This window comes from Pygoscelis adeliae, unplaced genomic scaffold (genome assembly GCF_000699105.1).
Source record: "Pygoscelis adeliae isolate BGI_AS28 unplaced genomic scaffold, ASM69910v1 Scaffold206, whole genome shotgun sequence".
NCBI lineage: Eukaryota > Metazoa > Chordata > Aves > Sphenisciformes > Spheniscidae > Pygoscelis > Pygoscelis adeliae.
The window spans coordinates 430,381-452,044 of record NW_008825052.1 but is presented as its reverse complement, the minus strand read 5'-3'; the positions used below and the strand labels follow the sequence as shown (position 1 = coordinate 452,044).

Sequence of the window (21,664 nt, the reverse complement as noted above, 5' to 3'; positions counted from 1 at the left end):
TTTTAGAAAATCTTGATGCTGCTATTTGTGCTGGTGGAGTGAACAGACGCGGGCTGTTCCAGTTAAGCTAAAAGTGAAAGTGAGCACTGCTATTGTCTGAGCCTTTATTGTGTGTGGTTTCAAAAAAGCCTTGTTATTTAGATTTCTTCTTTAATCGGAACTAAACCTCTTCTGTCCACACTGATAATTTGAAAGATAGCAGTCAATTTTCTCAAATAGTTTAGCCTTAAAATGCTACAGGACGCTTGTTCAGCATTATTTGGTGAGCTCCAAAGTGCAATGGTCTTCCTATGGAAAGAAGAGGACTCGAGTCCTCAGAGCTTCTGAGAGATCCAACTACGCGAAGGGTCGAGTGGCTCCTTGTCCTGTTTTTCAAGGATGAACCGATACCTGTTGAGGAGCTAGGACAAGGTGTGGGAATGTTGTTCTAGGCTGCCCAACAGTCCTACTGTATTACATGCCCAACGCTGGTCTTACTGATTTTTGCAGTTGCTTAAATAACTAGGCTAAAACCCATCTATTTTTAGTAAATCAAAACATGATTAAAATGCTGACGTTTAATATACAGTGGTTTTGGAGAACACATGAATACTTTTGTATGAGTGTGAATTGCTTTTTAAATTTGTCAGTATTATTGGTATTTTTTAAATAAAGGTAACAACTTTTTCCCTCGGCGTTTTTGTGTGGTTTAACTTCACGCTTCTGTTCTTTGAACGGGTAAGTAAACCAGGAAGACCATTTTAAAATGTTTGAAACGGTACCTGAGCAAACATACTTAAACTGACAAAGCATGACTCTTTCAACTGAGTCTAAAACGATGGGAGAAAACAACGTTTGAAAAACAGATTTAGATCTTCACTAAAACTGCAGTAGGAACGCCTCTCATCTACTCCTGATGTTTTCATCCTTCCCGTGGTCGTCCCCTATATAGTATAGTGTACCTCTTCCGGTATACTCTGTCGTATAGGGTTTCTCCTTCCTCACAGGTAATGGCTGCGATACGATTGGAGATTCCAACTGTATGTTTATATAATCGCTTATTGTCAATAACGAGGTCTAAATGTTATTTTGAGAGCTAAACTGATTTTAAAATCCTTCAGTAGTGAACTTTCAGTTCCCGATGAGGCTGCTGATTTCCAGAGGCTAGTGCCAACAGGGGTATCTGGCATGAGAAGGACGGTCAGGTCTGCGCAGTCAGACTGCGGAATGTATGGCAAGAGGCACCGGGAGGGGGGTTTATTACAAGGGAGTGACAAACTCTTTTGGACACACTCCTACAGCTGGCTTGTACGCTCAAGTGTACAAACTCCTACCTGCTTACAGGAAGGTAGGAGCCTTAGTTGTAAGGCAGGAAAGAAATGGATTTTCCCAAGCCCACAGGTAGAATTAAATTCGGATTTCTGTCCCCTGGCCTGGTTCTCAGTTAGCTCAGACTGGTTTCTCTTACTACAGAACATTCCGAGAACAGTTTTAAGCTTGCAGTCTAAGAAGGTAAAATATCTAAGACCTACGGGAGACAGATTAATAAACTGTCAAAAATTGTGACTAACAGGAAGCATCTGCTGTTTCCTCTTAACTAAAAATACAGGATTTTTAATGTTCCAAAAACAGAGCAAAACTTTCCTGTCTAAGGGCATGTCATAAAGCTAAGCTAGGCCTAATAAGGACACAGAAGAAGTGTCTTCCCAGTCTGTAAATGGAGTTTCTGCAGCACCTGATTCTCCTGCTGCTTTTTTGGGGGGGTCAAAGGTAGACATGAAGTTTTCTGAGAAGCCTAAACTGGCCCTTTCCATCCTGCGCTCTCCAGACACAGGCAGGTACCTGCAGGCACTCGCTCCCTTTTCAAGCAGGACACGCTGCAGTGTGTGTGTGTGTGTGTGTCAGCAGCTTCATACGGTCCCGTTTTCAAACGGAGCACTAACCACAACATGCAGATGATCCTGACTACACACAAGGCTACTTAACTTGCTTTGGGGAAAGGGCCTGAAAACATTTGGGGATTTTCCATTAAAAAGGCTGAGGTGTTTGTGGTCCTAAGTAGAAGAGAACAAGCAAGGCTGGTTGTTCAGCACAGTGGCAACCAAAGATGATGTTGGTGGGGTTAGTCTTTAAAAACAAGAAAATGGTTAAGTTGCCAGATGCTCCATGGAAGTGGTGATGGCTGCACAGAGCAGCAGCTGTGCGTGATGCCAGGGGATGAGGAACAAGCCAGGGGCAGGTGTGAGCTGCAGGCTGTGAGCCCTGACGGCTCCTGCAGAGCCTCAGCCTGTGGCTGCAAAGTGCAGCAGCTCATGTGTGCGCAGCAGCAACCTCTCATGCACCTCAAACGTTGCAAGCGCTAGTAGTATTGGCAACTCACCCCAAAAGACCGTGCAGGTGGGGGATCCTGCCCAAAAGGCCAGGCAATGCGTGGACAGAGGAGGTGTGCGCCAGTACGAGTGAAGGGACCTAAATGGCTGGTGGCTGTGTGGGCCCAGGCAGGACACTGTTTAAAAAAAAAAAAAAAAAAAAACAAAACCAAAACCACACAGGATTTTCTTCTGAGTCTGTGCTTAGAGGAGTGTGGCAAAGCCATCTGCCCCACGAGCCGCAATTAACAGCCCTCCCCAGCAGCCCTTGCCTTTCCATCTTCTTTGTAGGTTCAGTTCAAAACTTTGTGCACGTGTGTGTGCACATGCCCCACCCCAGATAAAAAAGAGCAGCGTGACAGAGGACAAGGACTTGGTCGCTAAACAGGACCAGGCTCCTGAAGTCAGAAGAGAGCTTCTGCATTGAGGTTTGTGGCAAAGACGCCCAAATGGCAGAAGAAGCTGTAAGAATACAGCAGAAATTCAGCATTTTGGGGCTCATTCCTGTTACCCGCAAGTTTCGTTCAGAGAAAGACGTGGGCCCGTGCAGCTCCACGGGAGCCACTGCTGGGTGTTGCTCTTAGGTGCTCTGAGGCCTCTGCTGCCCTCTCTGCTCTACCCAGCACCTCTGAATGCACCTCTTCCTGGAGCAGTCGCAGGCCAAACTCTGAACGCAAGGCCAGAGCTCACACACAGCGGCTGCCCCAGCTTTGCGCTCCACTGCGGGATACCCACATTTGCCCTGTGCTACAGGACACGCTACACAGCGCTCCAGGCCCTTGTTTACAGTTTGATCGGTAATGACTGACATAACTAGCATTTTCTCTGAACAAATCTTGATGGCCTACAGAGCCACCTTGACTTGAGCAAACCGTCGGTTTCAGGCTGCCTTCTGACAGATACTCGGCCCTTGTCAAGTCTGACTAGACCTGCTGACAGGACTTGGCCACAAGGCCTTTTCCACTGCATCCCCACCCTGCACTGCACAGCCTGGTGTTTGCCGGCCGTTTGCCTCGACGCGAATGCCAAGAACAAATGCCTCTAGCTCCCTCCCCACAGAGGAGTACTTACCCATCGTCCTGCCTTTCATACCACCCAAAAGCAAATCTGTTCTTTTTTCCAAGAAACAAATGGGGCGTTGAAGCCATTTATCTTCCCCCTTAACTTCAGCTGCAATTAAAATGGCAAAAGAAGGAACGATAATTGAGATCTTTCTGAGCTCAGCAGAGCTATTGTTGGAGCCAAACTATAAACTGCTGAGCAGTTCTCTCCGGCGGATTGCAGCGATGGAGGCTGCCACGTGCGCTCCCCAAGTGATTCACTGCAGGGCTGAGCCTTGCTGGTCACAAGAAATACCCGAGCTGCTGGGACAAAAGGAACGTTGCAAATTTCATTACCTTCACTGAAGTTCCCTCCTCACCAGGACCATGAAATCTCCCCTCCCTGCCCCATCAACAGTAAAGAAGTCCCCAAGAATGTAGAAGCAGGGACCTAAACTAGGAAAAAACATTCCCTGCCCTTCTTCCTCCGCTCTACTTCCCAGCCTCCTCGCTTCGTCTCCTCACCTGGAAGCAGAGGTCCGGACACTGCCAAAGGTACAGCGGTGCCACTCGGGGAGCCCTGAATGGCTGCCTCAGAAAAACACATTCCTCCAGCCTCTCTGCAGGGATTGCCAGGCTGGAGGCTTGCTCTCCTGGCGCACACAGCACAGGGCGAGGCTGCTGACCCTCGGGATGGGAGCTGGGAGCCCGGCAGCCCCTGCACAGCGGTTTATTCTTAGTAATCCAAGGCCAGAAAAGAGACAAATGGGTCAGGTCCGTAAAGCTTTCCGTAGCTAATTGGACTGTTAATGCTTGAGGCCAGTGATGCACCTGCTGAGCTAATCCATGGGCTAAAAGCAGGGACTTCTGCCCGCTGAAAGGATGAAAACTGAGCAATAAACAAGCCAGCAGCAGTCGGAAGGAACATGAAGGATGTAGAGCCCTTTTTTGCCCCGTGGATGGAGACATAAGCCTAGGGGAGACGGCTGGTCTGAGAAGTACAGGCACACAGGCGGCCCCTGGGAATGTGGGAACAACTGAAAGAAGAACCCACCAGCCTAGCTCAGATCTTCTCTTCCATCCAGGGATATGGGTGTTTTGCCTTAAGGTGTGAAGTCCCAATTCAGAAAAGCCTCTTTCCAGCACAGCTGGACCTACGTCCCACAAGGACCAAGGCAGGAGCTGGGATACCCTAGGCCACACAGTATCAGGTAAAGAAGGGGGGGGTCTCCAAAGGCAAGGGGAGCGCCTTTCCCCCAACCATTGACAGCATTCAATCTGAAGAGCGAAGCTTATGATACAACACAGCAGAATGCCCCAGTAGCATTTGGGTTACTCTGACACGCTTCTACTTTATATGAAATTCCACAACAAAGTCTGTAGGTAAAATGCGCCTCCTGCCATGTAACATCATTCTTTTGTAGTGCACAGCATTTTTGGTACCGCAGAGGTCTGGGTAATCAGTGGTAATTTACCTTTTAAAAATTAAAAGTGCAGCAAATAGTTTTGTTTCATTTTCCCAGCCAAGAAATTATGCAATTAATAGACAAATCACACTCAACAGCTGCTTGATCAGCTCAAATATATTGTAAAAAGTAATTACACATGCAAAAATATCATACATGTGTCTCGAAAGATAGTATCCAGTATATAAACGCCAGGCTTTACTCACTTTTTTAAAAATAACTTCCCGTGCTCTCTGACATGCTTACCAATGGCAATGTACAGGGATATTAGATACATAAAGCTGTACGATCTACACCACAAAATAAACAAAAAAAGATTGATTAAAATGGCGTAATAGTCACAGTTGGAAGAAAGGAGTGATGGCTTTGAATTCTGTCAAGAAGTTTTTCTGCCACAGGTTTGAACTCTCTTTCCCAATATAGTTTGTTGTAGTCCCGCAGATCTCTGTCGAGGCTGTAATCCAACGCTAGCTCTTCATCTACAATCAAGGAAAATACCATCATCAGTTCTGAATAAAAATATACCACGTATTTTTTGAGCACAGCACATACATACAACTTATCAGTGGTGGATGTTGATGGCTTAAAAACAACTCCATGTTTAACTAAGCGTCACTGTCTGAGGGACGTAGCTTTAATGGAAAATAAAGAACGTTAAGGTCAGTAAAACAGTAAAAAGGGTACTGCAGGCTCTATTATTCTTACACCTCACAGGTGTAGCTAAACTGCGTCTCCAAGATCAAGCATTTACTGTGACTGTCAGCCTGGAAACTACTCAGGTTGTAACATTACTCACAGCAGGTTTGCTAACGTAAGTAATCGTATTCATCCAACTACAACTGTTTTTCCTGTCACAAATTGCTTTGCTAATCCAGTTCATGAAGACTCTTTCAAACTGTATCTACTCTCATAGGTAAAGAACATGAACCACACTGGTTACTGTGTTACTGATGCCCTCCCGTCCTTCCAAACTTCATAAATAATAGGACGCTCTTAAGCAATGTTAGGAATGAAAGGAAGTCGTCGCTCGTTATTCCCCCTCCATTTTGCCTGGCATTGGATGTGGCAAAGAAACAAACCCTTAACAGAAAAAAGCAATCGGTCTGCAACCAGAGGCGCGCTCCTGAATCGGGAATCTAGAAACGCAACTGATGATAATGCTGAACAAATGTTTTCATACAGTTTAACAGAAGGATATTTGACAGCCTTTAGGCTGCAAACGGACCTAAAACGAAGATGCAATCCTGCACCCAATGATGGGCAGCGTGACTTATCTTTGTCCTAGACTATGGAAGAGCACAGATTCACAATCTGTTAAATAACTAACTCACTCTGTAAGGGAGCTGAGCTTACTGCACATTCACAGCAGGTGAAAGACAACTTGGAGCTGAAGAGAAACTCCAGTTAGTTACCCACATTTTGAGTCAAACTTTGTGTAGAAAAGAGACGCTCAAACAGCAACTATTCCCATTTAAAAGAATGCCAAGGTGCCTATGCAGAGCATATGGCCTGAGCTGCAACAGCTATAAAGGAAGAGACGACATCGTTACTCTTGCATGGAGACGGGCTCCAGTTCATAGAAGGTTACCAGTAACTGCCAACAATACTTGACTTCTATGTCACTGCAGTGTTTCTAAATTCCCAAAATTAAAGAGACGCTGATTGTGAGGTAGATTCCGAAAGGGGTTCTGCATAAAGACAAAATAACGCTTAGAGGCTTTCTGTAATAAAATCAAGAGAAGAAAACACGTTCTTTCAAGAAGGAAGGCATGCCTCATCTCTGCAGGAAGAAACCCTGTAATCAGAGAGAAGATCCAGCCTCAGACATCAGATCTATATTTGATGGTATCACAGGATAATTTAGGTTGGACGGGACCTCTGGAGCAGAGCCACCGTAGATCAGGTTGCTCTGGTCCCTGTACTGTTGCGTGCTGAACATCTCCGAGGATGGAGATTCCACAGCCTTTCTGGGCAGCCTGTTCCAGTGCCTGACCCCTGCCATGGTGGGAACTTCTTTTCCTAATACTTGATTGGAATTTCTCTTACTGCAACTTGTGCCCATTAGCTCTTGTCCTATCAATCAATGGCACGGTAGCCCAACACATGTAAAATGAATCTCAGCAGCAGAGAAGTGAGAGACCCTGAAGAGAGAGAGAAGGGATTGTGGTTTTTGTGTTCAGGCAGAATTGCTTTGCCTACTCCTGAAATGATTTTTCTACCCAAATTAACTATCTTCTGAGACACAGCAAGAGACGTTTCTCCCTTTTAGTAGACAGCTGTGCCCCCCAGAAGTTGACTGAATGTTTATAGAATCCCTGAGGTCGGGAATTCCAGCCTACAAGAACAAGGGTCAGAACCAGTTCAAAAGCTGAAGTGAGGAACCAAAACAGTAAATTTCCCAAAGCAGAATGTGAGTAACACTGGGGATCAGCGTCCCACATGCAAGCTGTGCATCCTCAGATAATTTAATTTTCCCACGACTCTCCTCAAAACTAGCAAAACTGGGTACTGGCCAGAGAGCATATGAACTGGCTGCAAGCCCAGGAACAAGACAAGCACGCTGGGTCTGCATGCTGTGGGAGAAGCTGAGAACTAGAGTACAGACTCCAGTCTGCAAGGGCTACCCATCCCTATAACTCCGACAAGACGGGGGGCCAGGAGCCCTGGACGTTAGTCTCATGCCATGTAAGAGTTCACATGTACTGAGATTCCGAAATAATAACAACCTCCTGGAATTGATAGTGGAAGTAAAGGTGAGCAGAAGAAAAGTCTGGAAGAGAGGGAGAGAGGAGATTTCACTGAATGACCGAACAGAAGAATGTTCTCAAGACAGAGGCTCATCTCCGCTGCCGGCTCCCGAGGGGCTGGGGCAAGGCAGAGCTGCTGCCAGGGGCCTGGAAGCACCAGCCTCCAGGAGCTCTGAGCCAGTAAAGTGACATGAGACTCAAGAGCAGCTGAAAGAAGGCAAATGCCAATGCCGTTGGAAAGCAGTGCCTCTGCGTCTCAGGCTGCTGGGATCAGGCAGGGAAAAAGAAAAACAAATGGCGCCTTTTGTCCAGCCTTTCTCGGGCCCAACATCTTCCCAGGCTATTTCCACTCCCTTTTGGCTCCCTCGTACCTTCTGTCATCTTGTGCCAGGTAGGGGAAAGAAAAATAAAGGGGAGGAGGCCAAGCACAGCAGGTGAAGTGAGGTGTCTGCTGTGCCGTGCTCCACTTCTTCCGCTTCCTGAGGGCGTGCTGATGCTTAAGTACAGTCCACTGACTGTCAGCAGTTGCCTCCTGCTTCCTGAATGATAGAATCAGAGCAGTGCCGGTTCAAGGCTGCTACTGGCTGCAATGGGAGGAGGAAGATGTAGGACAATATTAACCAGCTGCTATTACTAAAATTTGTTTGCTCTTCACACACAGAGAAACCAGATCCAATGAATAGGATGCGCTTTTTCTACAGCTGCTGACTACAGTGTGAAGAAAGACTAGCTTTCTGATTTAATTCTGACCTATTTTTAATTAATTGTCATTACAGTTGCATAACAATTGCAATTGTAACTACAATTGCAATTGTACGTGAACTTCCAGTTCACGAAAGCTGCACTAGTTAATGAGAGTTCCAATTACTACCCAGCCTGGACTCTGCAGTCAAATTAATTGCTGGAATAAGCAGTGTTAACGCAGAGGAAAAAATAAGTAAGAATGTTCCAAAACAAAGATATATGTTCCTTGCTGCATGCCAGAAAATTCAAGCATGATTGTGGCTGTAAAGTTTGCAGTTCTGTTGCAGAATGTTAAAAAGTGCATTAATGATCTTGAAACACTGAGTATTTTCAGATAAATAGATGGAATTGCTGCCCACATTAAGATATGCTCTATCATAGCAAGGAATGTAATGCAAGGAATGATTACAACAATGAATAACTAATTCTGCTGTAACCGGAAAAAAATCCTCACAAATCCACCCATTTTTCTGATTGTCTAAAAACAAAAGAGACCACGGGGATCTCACTTTCTATCTGGGTCTGACTAACATGCAGCCTTCTCCACAGCAAGCATACATCTTTAGTAAATTTCCAATTAAAACCAAATCAAAATTAGTTAAAGTTTGCTTCAGTTTCATTTACATTTTAAAGATTTTTTTTAAAAGATAATTGCAAATGACCTACCCGAAATGAAATCATAACCAAAGCAGTGCTCATAAAATAAAGGAGGAGAATTAAATACAGTGACTATAGGACTATTCCATAGCATTAAACTCTGTAAGATTTGAAGCAAACATAAGTGTGCAGATGAGAAGATCCAACTGGGTAAGTGAATCAGGGTCTTAACATTCACTTGTCAACACCTTCCAGCCTGCATTTGTGGAGGAGCACACCCTCCCCTAGCTTTAGGGAGCAGATGAGAAATTGTCCGGCTGTTGTCCTTGCCCACAAGGAGATCGTGCTGAGAAAAGAAGGGCAGCCAAGGGACTCTTGTCACAAGCAGCAAGCTCAGCCTGGTGCACCACAGAGCCCCCCGACTAAGGGGAAAAGCCATATTCCCCAGACTGCCCGGTGTGTGCTGAGCAGTAACCAGGTGCATCACAGCTGAGCCCCCGCTTCTGTCAATGCCTGCAACGACCTTTGAGGCCAGAAGGGCCCACATCCAGTGAAAAGTATGTTTTGCGCTGAAGGTCTACAGGATAGTTGGCTCAAGCAGACAGAAAGGCAGCTGGTGAAAAGCATTAGTGGCATGCTAACTAGGCAAACTGGAGTGGGGAGCGACAGCGGCCAATTCCACCTTGGCAACCTGTAAGATCTGAGGGAGTGTGCTGAATGGCAACGGACCACCGTGTTGCCGGATAGTCTATACCGGCCAACCGCTTAAAGTGGCACGACAGACTTCCCACCCCAATACTGCTTTGATTTTGCTCCTTCTGTTTCTCTTATTACGGAAAAGAGAACAAGATTACGAATCTCACCCAAGAGTGATGTGAGCAGCACCAGCAACGTGTCGGTATCTTCTCCAAAGCACGAGGCCGCGCTTGTGATGTTTTCACTGTAGTTCCACAGGGTTTTGCATATCAAACAAGCCAGCTGCCAGTCAGCCGGCCCAAAGTCTCGTAAACAGTCAACTAACCTGTCAGTATCAAACAAAAACGGTGTTTTGCTCCATGGAGTTTTCTCCTGAGCCCTTCAAAATCTAGGCAGTCTAGAAATGTATGCAGACTCCATGAAAGTTTGCAGGAAAATGCTACATTAATGAACTTAAGATGCTACTTCCTTCCTCAGTAACTTCCCCCTTTTCATTCAGTTTAGTTCCCTAAGGATGTGAACATGCCTTTTGCCTACACATCTGTGCGTATGCCTGCCTGCATCTGTCCATCCCCTGTAACTTTTTAACCCAACTGACCAATTTCAATCACATATGTCACAAATGTGACCATCCCAAAGCCACCAAAATTCCAACAAATTTCATGACAATCTGTGACTGTCCCAAATCTGTGGCTACCACTAGAGCGGAGATTGCAATGCGAGCCAAACCTTATCAGGCACCACAAATTCATCTGGAAAAGATGGTATGAATGCAGAAAACGCTTCAGTCAGAACGTCCAGCTTACTGCACATCAGAGGATCTGACCAGAAGACAAATCCAAAGGAATTTGCTATTTCCATGGCTCACAGAATTACCTCTTACGTTCAGTGAAGTCCGACTGTTTTGCAGATCTCGCCCCTTCTTGTATTTCCTCAGCCCGCACTCTCACTGGACTCCTCTCAGAAATGCCGGTTTTATTAAGGACCATTAGGCTCTTGACCTTTCTTCTAATCTCACTTCCTTGCAGATACCAAATGCAGGCTAGATCAAAAGCAGGACTCCGAAATTAAGCTATAACTTTTCTGCCTGCACCAGCTTACGTACAGGCGCTATCCAGAGTTCCGAACAGCACTGTTCACAAGTCCCGGGCCAGCAGAAGTAAACATTGTTCTTCACCTGCTGTCCCTAGTGACCTCTCTAATAGTAATCCTTCTCTGCTGTTCTCTTCCCCAACCCTGCGACCCCCTCTCTCCCTCGCTTCTCTGCTTCACTGTGAGATTTATAATCTGGTGGTTAGGAAAGGGAACACGGGCTAAGTGTTACATTCAGGTATGGCTGAAAATAGCAGAAACTGAAAAGCAACCAAAGAGCTTTGCTTTTTCTCTCCTCTCTGAAGGCAGTCATTGTGGAAGACCGGGAGGCATCTAATGAAAAGCCAAAAGAACTTGCCCTAATTTTTTGAAGTTTAACTCTCTGATGGGACTAATTCCATGTTTTATTAGGGCCACTATATATTGGTACAATAACCTCATTTCCAAAAATCCACAGAGCTGGTTTGGCACAGTCAGGATGACCTCCTTAACAATCACTTCCAAATTCTCTAGCTTTATTCCATACCGTTACTGTTTTTCCTTCCTTCTTCACAGATTTTCAGAGAGAGTATAGAAAATTCTATAGTCTATATGATTCTGTATTTTACAGAATATTCTATCTTCGATATAACAGAAATTCTATATAATAGAAATTTCTCACATCTATTACTCAATTTGCCTGTAACTTATTTTTATTCTTCTTTTTCAGCTTTATATTTCGTAAGTTAACTAGAACATGGGAAGGAAGGATAAGCAGACTATGCATTGTTTAAAAAAGTAATTATATGATGTATGAACAGGAAAGCATTTCAAAGGTAGGCATATTGTTTCATAAATGTGGGTTGTATCAACTGCTTTACAAGCATAGGAACATGATCTTTCATGTTGCTCCAATTAAGCTGGATCCGCTATTATCTGAACATCAAAGCCACAAGTGTTGCATCCACAGTGGTTTTTCAAGATCTAATACCACTTACAGTGTAAGTGCCTTAAACTTGAACTCTTCGGAGAGAAGAGTCTCGGGAGCTATTTATTCTCTGCCGGGCACAGCTACATCAGATAGTTCTCCCTGCAGTACTACGTGGTTACAAAAATTGCAAGAGACCATGTGGGGTATCACAGTTCTTGAAGTAGTCTTCACACTTAAAACAGATACACGTTAATGGTGCCTGTTAACTGGAGCCCACGTAGGATCCAGTTAAGTCAAGCATAAGCAGCTAGTGCGAAGCCGTGCCTTAGTCGCTTTGTTGTACGGGACTCTCATCTGCTGTGGGTATCAGGAGGATCTTTGGGAAATTATTCTATGGTTCTTGGCTCTGCAGTAGGCTAAACCACTGTAATGCTTTTGCAAAAAACACAGGAAAGAATTTGAAAGGCTTTTTCTTGAAGAACATTAGATGCTGAATATCTATTAAGTATGTATCCTTAAGACAAGTTATTGGCTCCAATAAAAAAGAACCTGATTGAATGAAAGGCTTTTTCTTGAAGAACATTAGATGCTGAATACCTATTAAGTATGTATCCTTAAGTTATTGGCTCCAATAAAAAAGAATCTGATTGAAACTCTTTGGCCAAACTACTGGAACTTGCCTTTTTCGTAACCATAATCAGGAACTTACTTTCCAATTCCTCCTTCTTCCATCAGAAGAGCTCGTTTGTTCTTATCTACTGTGAGGTTGAGCAGAACTCCACAGGCAGAAAAACAGACATCTTGGTTCTTGGCATCAAGTAAAGCAATCATGAACTTGTATACTGGATTGCAAAGGAAACAATATTACTGGGAAGACGGACTTATCATACAAGTGGCACTACAACACACTTATTAAACATGTACACTCAGAAAGCAGTCAAATGCAGGATACCCTACCCAAAAATTTAACTTTGTAGCATATTACTGTGACATTTGTAGAATAGGCGTGTGAGCCAGAGTAACAGCTGTTATTACATCACGCTGAACACCAGCTTTCTTCAAAGCAACACGTACAAAATTCTAGCTATAAAAATACACCAAAGTAATGTGAAAATCCAATCAGAAGAGGTTAAGTTTACTGAACTGAATTACAGCTTATTTATTAAAAGTATCACCCTCCTTTCAATCGCACGGTCAGCAGAAACTGCTAGGATTTGGCGTTTGGCACTCAGAGAGGGAAGTTCTTACCCCTGTGAGTGGCAGGGTTGCCCTAGACTGCACCAAGTCCAGCTGGGATTGCTGCAGCGTGGGGCTCCTGCGGGAGACGGGCAAGAAGCAGACACTGGATGTGCAGCATCTTGCAGCACTTGCTGACGCTGAACTCGGTAGGGAGTGGAAGGCAACCCCAGCGAGGGAGTCAGTCTTGCCTAATGGAGAGGCAGCCTCTCAGCTCCTCCTGAGCTCGGCGCGCTGACACCACAGTCTCTCTACGGTGGAAAATTCAGTTCTTTGCCTGAGACAGCTCATCAGCAACCAGGTACTAAGGGTCAGTTCTCCCTCTGCAGAGACCTGCTCCTCCAAAAGCGGTGATATGTCCACTCTTGAAAGAAGGGTGTGTACTGTGGCATATCACCCCACTTTGAGCACTGACAGGTAGATACAAAAAATTTATGGTGAACTGGAGTTTAATTAAACCTATGACACACCTTCTGTGGATAGCAAGGAGTTGCCATTTTTCCTAAAGCTCTTTAGACACCCACAGCAAAAGGACTTGAGAAGACTTGTATTCTACTTCACCCAGAGGCAAACAGGAGGTCTCTTTGTTGAGGTAGTCAAACATCTTAAATGCATGTTACAAAGCGCTAACAAGCTGTCGAACATGGGAATCAAAACCTTGTGATTATGAACTAAACGAGAACTAAGTTGGATTTTCATTTTATATCATATCATATATCATATCACTACCAACCTGTAGGACTTGAGAAATTGAAGGAGTGAAGGGAAATTTCAAAATTATAATCTTTAGGAAAAACAGAGTTTTTGTAGTATTTCCTTTGTGAAGGCACACCATGGCACATTTTTCCTACTGCAATACTTCCATTTTAATGAAACTGAATTAAAATGGTGTTTATAATGACTACTGTCGGGTTCTAACATTTGCCCAATTTGCAAAACATCAGAGAAGATTGCTTCTACCCTTTAACTGAGACAGCTTATTAACAGTCTTTCCTTTTTAGAACGATGGACATTTAAAAACAGGACTCCTACAAATGCAAAACTCACTCACTCTTTTTCTGTATGATGAAGTCACAGATCTCATGATACTGGGAAAGATTGCCAAAGACTCTGACAGCCTCCACAACTCCATCCATATTGTTGCTCATTAACAGCTTTAAAAGTACTATTGGTTTGCAGAGAAATGAAATAAAAACAGTTACTTGTATATCACAAACATGTGCTTGGCTTTTTATCAATAAATATCAGAATGCAAGCAGCAACAGCAATAAATGTAATAAATGGGAACAGTTATCTATCTGTCTGGTTGCAGTGAAGGGGGTGAGCTGATGGTAGAACTAAATTGTGTAGAGCTTTGAAAATGAGACGAAGAGCTCCAATATGGGGCTAAATGCAAAGGAACAAATGAAGAGTTACGAAGATAGCCTAAGCACAGTTGTAATAACGGGAACCAGTTTTGCTATACAGTTTTGAGTGGGCTCATGTGAAAATCCAGGAAGACAAAGAAGAAAAAAATGTTGTAATATATAACAGAATTGATTTAGATCCTGAACAGATGGTCTTATGGTGGGATGCCTCCTAAAACTCAAATTACTTTCTGACATTAGCTCTATTTCCTCTCAGTGCTCCTATAACAAGCAAACACGTTTTCTCTGAACAGCTACTTAATATTGCCCCTGGTCTGAAGCATTTACTTGCTTGCTGCTTTCCTGCTTAGCAGCTTCACATACGATTAGTGTGTAACTTCAGCAGATAGAATGAGACCTTCAGCATTTCCTAGGAAGAGCTACCATCATGTAGGTTTTCGGTGCACGGCCAAGGAGCGATGTTACGGAAGTTACATTTACCACTCTTCCGTGAGTACGAAGTGAACCACTGAAATCAGTCCATCATATAAAGGACTCAAATCAGTCAACCCTTAACCCTTCTGCCACAGAAAAGTGAGAGAAAAAAATACAGAAAAGAGATTGGCTTCATTCCTGTTACTTCCGTCTTTGAATGTTGCAATACTGAACATGCCTTGAACTTGTCTTAAAGAGACATCTGAAATGATTATTTTTTGTCTTTGAGATCCACCACTTGTATCAAACAGCAAGTATTCTCAAAATGTCTCCTGGAGGAGGAAGCCTGCTGGTCTTCCATCAAAATGTTTTCTCTCTCCTCAGTTCAGGCAGAGGAAAGGTGATGGGACCGGTTCCACACACTAACAATAAAAACAGGAGAGGGAGAGCGAATGGGACAGGCAGAGAAGTCATTTATTTCCACATTTCTCCGACGAGCAATAAGAGACAGCTGGCTTATGGGTGATAAAATGACTCGTGACAGAACAGGAGAACTGTTACCTAGAGAGAACATGATGTCTACCAGTCAGGGCACTAGGTTGACAGCCAGACTATTTTTTCCTACTCCTCATTCTACCTGTTGTGCGAACTTCAGGCTCCGTCTCTCCCCCATGTCTTGTCTATTTAGAGAGAAAGGCATGCAAGACGTAAACTCTCTACCTTTTGTATAACATTAACACAATGAGTCCCGGAACTCAGATGCAGTTCCTACACATCACTAAAGTATGACTATTGTCCATACTGTGAGAGGGGAGAGAATCACACAACTCCTATACTGCCAATGGATTTATAAGCCAGAAACGGACATAAATCCGACTTTGCAGGTCTAGAAGGTACTAAGAAGAAAAAAAACTTTCTTACCATACTCTGATTAGAAGTAAAAAGCAACATGATTATTTTGGCTCAGGCATATGGATTTTGAACAAGTCTAGCAAAAATCGCTAAACGGAAAACAATATGGCAAATTCCTTTTGGGAGGAAAAGAAGGGGTTTTGTCAACAACCTAACTATTTTCACACAAGTCACAGAATTATGTTCCAAAAGAATGAGAAATCATTATGGGAAGAATTTAGCCCTATGAACCTTATATTCCTGCAATATGATACCACAAAACACTATCAGTGTCTTCATTTTCTGTAGTGTCAAATCAAAATATAGCATGAGTAACTTCCACTTTCAAAAAGCTATACAAAAAGTACTAGTTTAAAAGTCCTTACTTTCAGCAATGTGTAGCTTCTTGTCTTGAACAGCAGAACTCTTCACTTTGTAGTAGGATAAATTGTTGATTGCTGTTGCAGCACTGATGACCAACTCCTCAGAGTCATCAACTGACTTGTATTCTGATAGTAAAAAAAAAACCCAAAACATATGCATATGTAGATACACACATACATGAGTCTAACTTAGCAGTGCATCATATCTCAGAAGCAAACTGAATCATCGTTTACATGCCCACTATTACAAACTATTCTGTTTTTCAGAAACATGGCAGAAGCTAACAGGAACAGCTGATCCAAAAATGGCAATGCAAAGTCCCTCTTTCCAACTCTTCATCTACAGAAATCATTGTGACTAAGGCAACGTGGTTTAAAACCTACTTAGTTAAGACATTTTACAGATCCTGTTTGCTGTTTTAAGATGGAACTGGGGAGAATCCACACGCAGAAATAGGCCTGTGTGATAGACACAGAGAAATACCAAGGACTTATACCAAAATGTCAGGTACCATGAAAAACTGAGGGGGGGGGAGACTTCTTTAACAATATTTGAAAGATTCTCTCTCTTAGAGTTCCTGACAGAATGTTAACCAGTGTAAAATTACACCAGCAAGCCTGAAAGTATGTCCATTTATCTGAGGTTTCTGGCCTCAGAAACCAAGAGTGAAGGAAATAAAAGAGGGGTAAGTTCATAGGGAGAGAGAACATTTTGTAGTAAACTAACTGATACAGTGCTCAAGAAGAGGGGAGGATGGCAGAGAGAATCTTTGAGGCTTAAAAGTGCTTACACAATGATTAAGACAGTTCCAACCCAGGAAGCTCCTACAGGGCTTTAAGACAGAATGGATGAAGTTGTGAGTCTGCCTTCTCTAATCCCCATGGCTGGTGGGTAACACTGGTAAACTAGCATATAATCAGACTGATTGTCTTTCCATAATATTTAATGTTCTCATCACACACTAAAATATACTGAGTTCTTTGAGATGTATCTCGTCGCTGCTAAACTCTGTTACGGGGAGAACAGACTGCCCAGTCCTAGCCTGTAACTAGATTTACAAAGGCATCAGTAAGTGGTAAAGGAACTGCAGTCCTAAGCCTCCATTTGGAGGGAAAGGGATGCTCTCTTCCACCTGAAAGAGATAAAGGTTGGACATCTGAAAAAGAAGAACAAATAAGAGGAAATTTTTCGAGGAGGCTGAAAGTTATGAGTGCAGGGAACAAAAAGAATACTTAATCCAGAACAGTCACAAAACCTGCAAACCTTAAAAAAACCCACCACTAAACACATCTATGTAGCACCTGGTAAGAACAGACTTCCCTTCTATATGAACTCTCCGTGAGATGTATTTAAAATAAAATTTGTTTCCTTATCCTTAATGATCATATCTGCCAGTCTGATGACTGAATTAAACACTTCTACAACATCTTTCCCCAGACACTGAAAAGTCAGTACCAAAGCAGCAATGCTTCCACTGTCTCAAACAGGCTTTCTACATAAAACAGTTTATGAATATCAGCTGATTGACTTTGTTATTTTAGCAATGGAACCGATTTAGTTATGGCTCAACCTAGATAATAAGGTCAAGTAGAAAAATCCTAAACTCTCCTTACAGACTGAACAAAGATAACAAACACAACATTGATTTTATTACCTAGTACTGTAACAAGTAATTCTACAACACGATGGGCAGCTGCCAGAGCTGCTCCTACGCCGGGATGAATGGAGAGATTGGCCAGCACTCTTATCAGTTTTATCAGAACATCTTCTGCTTCTGAAGGATGCTTTGGGCGTTTTTTTCCTTCCCCTTCTCTTTCATGGTACCATTTCTGTGCATTCAAATCCAGTTCACGGTAGGTTTGGAATAATGATATCAAGGTGTCAACACTTCCTTTTTCTTTAAAAAATTGCTCACGGGCCTGGTTATTCTTTGCTGTTAAATTACCAAGAATGAAGATGATACGGATAACCAAATCCTGCAATAAGATAAATAAACCATATTACACGGAAAACATCAGAAGCTATTAGCTGCTTAAAAAGAAGATAATACTTAATTTACTTCACAATTCAGTTAATAGCAAGTCCAGAACAACTGAAGGAATGCCAAATACAGCGAGTAGGAATAATTTTTTATGCTACTATTTTTCATAACCCGGTTTACAGAAGAAATCAAAACCATCTGACAGAACTAGTATAGCATTGGGGTAATTACTAATGGGATATACTTGGTATAGGTCATCTATTTCTACCAAGCCCACAGTAATCTCAAAACATCTTAAAACAGCACTTTATATAACTAGAATAATCATATGGGCCAGAGCTTACTAATCTTTCAGGTAAGCAAGCGTCAGTTGTGATGGCCAAAGACCACCACCTTCTCTTCTTCTCTAGGCCTGTTACCCATTGTAGAGGTTAAACTACTTCCCCTTGATTTGTTACTGTTACATCCACGATAGCTCTTACTCATTTCCTTGTTAAGTTCAATTGCTTACAGATAGCTGAATTATTTGTTCCAGATTTTTACCAGAAATGTAATCGAAACTGACCGGTCTGTTATTCCCCAATTCCTCCTCTTTCTCCTTTTAAAGACAGGTGCCCTACAACCTTGCAATCCTACATAACTTTTCAAGAATCCCAGAGACATTACCCTTTCTGTCCTTTTGTAAGCATCAAAGGGTAAATTTCATCAGGCCTAGCTGGTTTGAAGACACTTAAATATGCTCCAGCTCATTAAAATAGTGATTAAAGAACTCAGGCTGAAATAGAGATTAATCATTTGATCATACTTAACCCTTTCAGAAAAAGCAGCAAAAAAAGGCATTCCACCCTTCACTATTCACAGTGGCACCTGTCGATAATTCTCACCTTCTTCTGAACACTGCAGCAACTATTTCCTTGTTGTCTTCGCACTGTTAATGTACTATAGAAAGTTTTCTTGGTTTTTTTTAATGTCCCTTTCTAGTTGCATCTCATTTTGTGCTTTTTTTTCTGACTTTGATTCTACGTGTTCTGGCTACCCTTTTATTCTTACCATTGCTAAATGAGACCTACTTTCTATTTTTATACGGTATCAGAGATCTTATGATTTAACCAAGTTGCTCTCTTAAAGCACTTTCTATCCCTGCCCTTCAGTGGGATATAGAATCACATCTCTTGTTGCTTCATTTTGGACATACTGAGAAACAGCCTTTTTTTGGTAAGACTAGTGGATCCTAACTGAATGGCATTCAACAACATCCCCTTTTATTTTCTTACCCACCTATATAGAATAAGAAAAAACTAAATTCTGAAAGTCTGAACTAACCCAAGTATAAACCAATTAAAACATTTGCCTCTGTCACTTGCATAAAAAAGTACTCACTTCCAAAAAGAAAAGTCCATAGCTTTATCTTAACAGTACAGGTAAAGGAACAGCGTTTCTTCAAGCACAGCACAGCCATCTACCCTTAGCTGCTAAACTGCTGTACTTGCACTAGCCTAGAATTTTGCTAAACAATTTACATGCTGTTTTTCTTCAAATATAATAGCTATATTCACAGATATTCTAATCCTCCCTGGTATTAATAACGTAAGTTATCCAGGCACAGTCCAACTTGTTCAAGCATACATACTAATACTGAAGGAAAAAGATGTGTAAGCAGCCAATCCTTCTTTCATACATGCCTTCATCAATAAGTTTCACGTCCTAAGCCTCTGCCGCAAGACATTGGCAATAACATCCTCTTAGGGTCAAGAAGATGAATGCTATCCCTGCGTATGAGAAGCAGGCAGACTCCTAAGTGAGGAATAGGTTCTCGCATCCACGTATTTAATACAATCACTCCACAGGACCCACTTCCACATTTTTTTAACTAGGCATCATATTTTTGCTAGCATTTAAATGTCATCCAGACAAATTTTTATTAACACTCTTACTGACTAACCACTAAGAGCTTTCACCTTTGCTGGCACAACCCCCAATTCACAAAGGCTGTAAGAATTTGAAACAAACAACTGATGAATCAGAAGAGAGAACTGAAAAAAGCAGGCAGTCTAGTTTGACTCGTTCATATTGACTTTCTAATTTTGGTCAAAACAGTATCAGCCCAGCAACAGCTCTACCCAATCAGAAAACAGACAAACAGGTACCGTACAGCAATCAACCGATATTTTGAGAAGTGTGATCTCAACTGTGCTTTCCACCTACAGGCTAGCAAAACAAACTTATAAAATACTTCTTTTTAGCTAAGCACATCCGGTTTTAATAGCATATTACCAAAGTTTCATTATCTTCCAGTGAAAATTTAACTAGCAGAGTCAAAGAGAAAAGCTGATACAACTCCTGAGTAGTATAGTACTCAAGGGTTTGTATTATTTTTGGCTATGTTTTTTTTAAATGCTCATGGGGTAAGCACTGCAAGAGTAAGAAACACCAGCTTAGAATTGCTGTGTAAAGAAACACATGTAAAGATGAATGGCATTTTGAAACTGCTTGCAAGACTAAACCTGTACAAGGCCCATGGGCCCTTCTGTACATAACGAAAAAATCAGTATAATAAATGAGATGATTAAGCATCTCCAAGTGTTTGGAGTATTAACTGCATATGGAATTTCAGACATTCTTGCACACTCACAGAAAAATTACATTTCTCAGATTAATTTACATAATATGGAGGTTTTAACATGTATGACACTAAAGACAAATTAGATTAAAGATAGGAAGTACACTCAGTTGTTTCATCTTTTTATAACGAGGCATTCATGTGAGACATGCTGTCCAGAGAGTATACCCAGACTTGATTGGAAGATTATATATGAGACCACACAGCTTCACTTATATGAACAAATCTGAAGAAATGTATCAAGAAAAGCTTGAGAAGGAGAACTGATCTCTTTCTTTGCTTCCAATCCGTGATGAAACTGTGGTATTTTTGTTTTTAAAGCTGTAATGGCACCACATACTCCATCAGCATTTAATTCTTATTTTTCTGAACAACTGGAACATATACATTTGATCACTGATATGAAAGATTTCTTTACTTACCTACTTCTAAAAATTTATTCCTTGCACTGCCCTAGTAGCAAAGGTACACAATGTACTTGCTGAGTCACAGAACTTGACAGCAGTTTATCTTGGCAATTAAAGTGCACCTGCCTTTCAGTGTAAAGCATGATGAACAGAGGTACAAATAGTACAAGTTTACTTATCAGTAGAAAAGGAAAGCCAATTAGGTCAGTAGTTTCTAACTAAAATGAGATAAATAAGGGAGGGGAGTCCATTCTAGAGTTTGTACATGTTGGCCAAGTACCTGTTGTTAGTCTGTTTGGTGTCTGGACCCTCAGAAGGGGAGGGGTAGTATGAAACAAAAATTCAGATGCCAGCAGCCGAATTCCTATTGAATCTCCAGCTGTAAATAAAGTGTGCTTTCCATGTTACACAAACATCAATGGAGGTAGTCAAAATTCTACCACCTGCCCAGCAGTATGAACTGCATCTCATTCAAATCTAATTTACACTTCATTTCCAAATTTGTATTTCTGCTTTATTATGTACCTTGGAAAGAAAATTTGAGAGTTTTCTTTGCAGGGTCTGATAGTCTACTTATAGACAAAATAACAGTAGTTACACCATCCTGAAGCTAATCTCTTCCAAACGCAGTAAGGATTCATCTTGAAGTAACATTCTGGCTGTGAAAATTCCTGGTCAAACCCAGAAATAACAACTGACCCAAAATGAAACTTCATTTAAAGAA

At 42.2% G+C, this 21,664-nt stretch overlaps 1 protein-coding gene across 1 annotated transcript in view; it reads right to left on the bottom strand.

Annotated features, from left to right (window-relative positions):
* Nucleotides 1–5,139: 5,139 nt before the first annotated feature.
* ARMC2 (armadillo repeat containing 2) overlaps nt 5,140–21,664 on the bottom strand; it is a 73,078-nt gene continuing 56,553 nt past the window's right edge. The window contains exons 14-19 of the mRNA XM_009326397.1: nt 17,587–17,908; nt 15,935–16,057; nt 13,928–14,041; nt 12,350–12,482; nt 9,806–9,963; nt 5,140–5,333 (exon numbers count right to left, since the gene is read on the bottom strand). Coding sequence (XP_009324672.1) covers nt 5,176–5,333; nt 9,806–9,963; nt 12,350–12,482; nt 13,928–14,041; nt 15,935–16,057; nt 17,587–17,908 — 1,008 coding nt within the window. The 3' untranslated portion in view covers nt 5,140–5,175. The remainder of the gene's footprint in view (nt 5,334–9,805; nt 9,964–12,349; nt 12,483–13,927; nt 14,042–15,934; nt 16,058–17,586; nt 17,909–21,664) is intronic.